We start from the raw sequence: 4,876 nt of genomic DNA, 5'->3' as shown, positions 1-4,876 counted from the left end.
AAAAAAAATGTGACCAACTCTTTCATACAAAACTCATCCACATCTTTATTTTAATACACATGCTGACTATTTCAAATCCCCCCTAATTTCAACAGGATTCAAATTCCATGACCCTCCCTTTTGAGCCATTCCTTGTTGCAAAGACCCACTCATGGTTCAACTTAAACTTTCAGGCAGATGGTCCCTCATTATCTTTAAGCATTCTGAGACAGGATGCATAACTCACTTGACTACAAGCTTCCAAACGCTCAAGATAACCTCAGACCATAAAATTTCCACCCTCATGTTTCACAGCTGGTATGAGGTTGCTCCACTGAAAAGCTGTCTTAATTATTTTGTACCAAACATGTCTGTCTTACCAGAGCATTTGTCATTACTCCAAATGCTCTGGTGTTTTTCTGTTTCATTGAAAAACTGTAACATTAACGGTATGTACTCTTTACAGCTCCTCTCACTCTGTCTTAAGAGTAGAAGAGGGTGAGTTCATTCAAGAATTGATAGTATCGATATAAATGTTGGTATTGATCTTGGATCAATACTAGTGTGACAGGATCGATACTTTGTTTCTACCCTCAGTGTTCAGTATACATCCAACTGAATTGTGTTAAATATTTTTTTTCTTTGGAAATGAAAAAATGTACCTAAAACCACTGTGGACTATGAAAAATGTCTGAACCTTTTTGTGTTGCCTGTCACATCATGTTATATGTTATTTATAGCCTGTAGCACATTTAAAGAACAGAAACTGACTGGAAGTGCCTTAGAGACGGACACATTTACATTCCAGGTCTGTTTTTCCAAAAAACTGTTTCAGGATCCATGAAAAAGCTGAGAGGTGTGTATTTGTTGTGGAACGCAAAACAGTGATTTAATGGTCATTAAGATCTGTTCATAATTTGCAAAATTGATGATGATTGATCTCAGAAATCGTGACACACTGCTCTCCCCTGCCTTGAGCTGCTTTTAAAGGTTAAACGTATATTTATATTTGGATCTAAATGCTTATCCAATGCAACTGTATTAATCTTATAACGTCATTGGGGTGATTTTCTGCCGAATTTGTTTTGACTTTAGAAGTGCATCACGTTCATAATATTTTATTTGTATTCAGGATTTTAAATGACCGGCCTGTATGACCACAAATCAAGCTATATACAGGGCTCTCTTAGGTCATTCGTGTGTGGGGAAAGTGGGAGGGGGCAGCTACACAATCATAAGCCTTCTTATGAAGGCGAAGTTGGGTGCAGTGGGAGAGGAGCGCGCAGTGCTGCAACTGGACGGCGCAGCGGCTCGCATTGTCCCGGCCATGACGAGATGCTGCTTGTGACAGCGGTGTCGGGATGATAATGAACGTCTTCAGTAAGTGTTGGGATGGACGAGGGAGGTTTTAAGTCAGAGCGCGGTGGAATAACAGTGTGCTGTTGTGTCTCTTGGCTCCTCCGCGATGGTGGCATCCCCGTGCGCTTTCCCCTCTGCTATCCGGACAAGGGACGCTGGCAGAGGAGTGACAGACCGGCATCGGAATTCCTACAATTATCAGTCTCAGAATAGCTCGGCACGGGAGTAGAGGTACTGTCATGGAGAAACAGAGCAGAGCCAGCAAGGAGGAAATGCTGACATCGAAGGAGGAGAAGCGCAAAGAGAAGAAGCCGAAATCTGGGAAGCTTTTCCGCAAAAAATCGTTAAAGTCTGTGGGGAGTTTTATGAACAGAATTATCAAAACTTTGGGCACTTTCACCCACTTTGGAGACGCTGACGCGCAGGACGCGGAGGATGATGATGGAGGGTTTCGGAATGGCGCACCTTGCACCCTCAGCGCCAGCTCAGGAATAATCAGAGAGGATGTACAAGTAGTTCGGGATCGGGTAGTGAAAAACACTTCGAGCACGTCGTCTTCTCTGTGCACCGGCAGAGAGAAACTACTTTACCAATACGGAGACAAAATCCCAGGTGTGCTGGGACTGAAAAACCACGGCAACACCTGTTTCATGAACGCCGTGGTCCAGTGTTTGAGCAACACCGACCTGCTCGCGGAGTATCTGGGACTGGAGCGATACAAGATGGACATGAGCCAAACCAGAATGAACGGGGTGGTGAAAAGCGACGGGACGAGGCATGTCAGGGGAGAAGTCACGGAGCACTTGGCGTCACTTGTCAGAGCCCTCTGGACTCTGGAGTACACCCCTCAGCTGTCTGTGGATTTCAAGGTACACCCCACCCCCGAATTTAGTCTGCAGGTGGTTGTGAGTTGTCTAACGTGAAAGGCACACATAGGCACAAAATGAAAGGTACTGGGAACAGTATTAAAAAGGGCACTGTAGCAACCAGTTAGTTACTGCATTATTAGCTCCTTGGTAAGTACAGGTGTTCTGTTTAGACACACATAATCACATGTTATTCAGACAGTGTGCCTTTAACACTACTATGATTATTCTCAGTGTCCTGTTCAGATGGTTATCATTTTATATAATAGCACTGCACCAACTCCTCTGCCATGGTCAACAACAAGGGCGCAGTGCTTTGCCCTGACACTCCAGGGTTTCCCTGACAGGTGATAATGACACTGGTGCTCAGAGTTGCAGCAGTCTGAGGGCACAAGGTGAGCAGGTGCCTGGCTCTCATGCTGTTGCTGGGTTTGCACATGAAGACTTGATGGATACTACTAACTAAAACTTTAAAAAGGTTCACTCTGCTCACATTATTTTATGAGCACTGGGTTAGAAGAGGTTAAGGGGGAAATCGTTTAGATTTACCTGACTTGGTCACCTCTATTTTACAGTATTTATTTATAGTAGGTGAAAAAGTTGTGATGCAAAGTGAGCACCAGAAAGAGATGATTTACTTTACACTTAAGAGACTTTCTTCCTTGAGGATCAGGGACAGTGAGCACTATCAGGAGACCCTCAGGCTTTTCCTACTCTACCCACGCTGAAGATAGAGATAGAGGGGAAATGCAACTGTACTTTATCTGCCTGAAGCTCTTCTTTGCTCTGGATTTCTCTGAGCCTTAGCTCAATGCAAGAAGTAGATAATATTGGAGCGGCGAACAAAGAGACTCACAGTGGATCTATTCTTGGAAATGCTAATTACTCTGTGAAGATGACTGCTGAAAGATCTTGACCCCTGCAGCACAGACACGTGCATGATTTTTTGTCACACCTCATTGTGGTTACAGAGAAGCGGAAGGTTTACCTGAAAGCCAGATAGCCAGATTATCAGGGTTTCGCAGCCTATAAACGGAGTGTTGATCATCACGGAGGTTAATTTTTTTGTCTTGACTCTTTTGCTGCCCCATCTGTTGTGCTCTCCGAAAAAGTCCCCCGTCAAACATAATTGATGCTGCCAATAATTTTTCGATCCCACATTTTCATTTCCTTCTGATCTCGGGAGACTCTGATATCACATTTTATTACTAAAACAATAAGAGGAGAGCACGGAAACATCTTGCCAAGATTAAAAGAAAAAGAAAAAAAACCGCTCTTCTTTATATGTGATGAGATGTTTCCTGCTACACACACACACACACACACACACACACACACACACACTGGATTTCTTGGCTGTGGTTTGTGACCATAGGAGGTCCAGAGTTCGTGCTGTCTGGGTTTTCTGAAATTGCCTGTTGAGTAATACCACAGCTGCCTGAAGGGAGGCATTATAAAATGATCAGATAGCTCTGAGGCCTGTTTCTAAGAGGCTAAATTAGCTCCCAGTTGCAGGAACTCCAGACAGCACAAACCAATAATAAACAATTCTCCACAAAGGACTAAGCTTTGCTTTAGTAGCTCTATTAATCTAGTCGTTTTTTAAGTTGATTAACTTTCTTTACTGGTATCTGAAAGTTGCGTCTTTTTCCAGAAGAGGACAAACCACAGTACCCATCTTCATATCAAATTGAAAAGATAAAAGGCCAGGCTTGGAAAGGGTTCTCATTTTGAAAAGGACCCTAGGTAGAATTTATAGTGCCGCACTTTATATTTTAAGTAATGATGCTGCTGGTGCTGTAAATGTCGAATCATCCTGGTTTGATCAGCAGATCTTTACAGTTAATGACTCAGCAGAGGTCTGTTCCAGTCCTGCTGTGGAGGAAAAACAAGCTTTGTGCTACATTCCTGTACCACCTGGCTTATAGGACAGCACAGGTAGAAGGAGGGAGGCAGCTTTTATAAGTATTTGCAAAAAAACCAAAAAAAAGAAAGATTAAGTACCTCTGGGTTGCTTTGTGATAACACCAGCACTGGCAGTGTGTCCAAGGCTTCGGCTCCCACTGACGTGTCTCTCACATTGCGGCTGAGGTGCCGAGTTTCTTCAACCTGTGAGCAGATGTGTTGTTTTGATCTGTTCATCGTCGCCCCCCCAACGGGGTGGTGTGTTTGCACAGAGGGGCCTAGATAGGAGCAGAGCCTGAAACTCAAACAATTACTCAACAGCCAGTTTACTGGTTTCCATAACATGAGAGGCCTGAGAAAGAAGGGAGTTTGGGAGTTAGGGTGAGCAGGCGCGACGGCTGGACGGGAATCCTCCTAGCGGCGTGTATTGATAGGCCGGTTTGGGAAGCATATGCTGTGGTGAAAGTGGGTCTTTGTCACAGGTATGTGTGAGTAATTACGAGCTCCATGTTAAGGTTTGCACAATTATCTATGCTGCAGGGTGCAGAACATGACTCACAAAGAGATCTACATTAGACTGCAGTGATAGTGATAATGGTCATAGTGTTGTGAGCAGTGTTGGTCAAGTTACTTGAAAAAAGTAATCAGTAACTAATTACTGATTACTTCCCCAAAAAGTAATCCCGTTACTTTACTGATTACTTATTTTCAAAAGTAATTAATTACTTAGTTACTTAGTTACTTTTTAAAAACACGATACACAACCT

At 43.5% G+C, this 4,876-nt stretch overlaps 1 protein-coding gene across 1 annotated transcript in view; it reads left to right on the top strand.

Annotated features, from left to right (window-relative positions):
- Positions 1-1,236: 1,236 nt before the first annotated feature.
- usp43b (ubiquitin specific peptidase 43b) overlaps positions 1,237-4,876 on the top strand; it is an 83,781-nt gene continuing 80,141 nt past the window's right edge. The window contains exon 1 of the mRNA XM_005738004.1: positions 1,237-2,207. Within this exon, the coding sequence (XP_005738061.1) occupies positions 1,578-2,207 (630 nt within the window). The 5' untranslated portion in view covers positions 1,237-1,577. The remainder of the gene's footprint in view (positions 2,208-4,876) is intronic.

Source organism: Pundamilia nyererei, unplaced genomic scaffold, assembly GCF_000239375.1.
Source record: "Pundamilia nyererei isolate P.nyererei 1_Seehausen unplaced genomic scaffold, PunNye1.0 scaffold00081, whole genome shotgun sequence".
Lineage (NCBI taxonomy): Eukaryota > Metazoa > Chordata > Actinopteri > Cichliformes > Cichlidae > Pundamilia > Pundamilia nyererei.
Note: the sequence above shows the minus strand (reverse complement) of the source record. Positions and strands in the feature narration are given on the sequence as shown.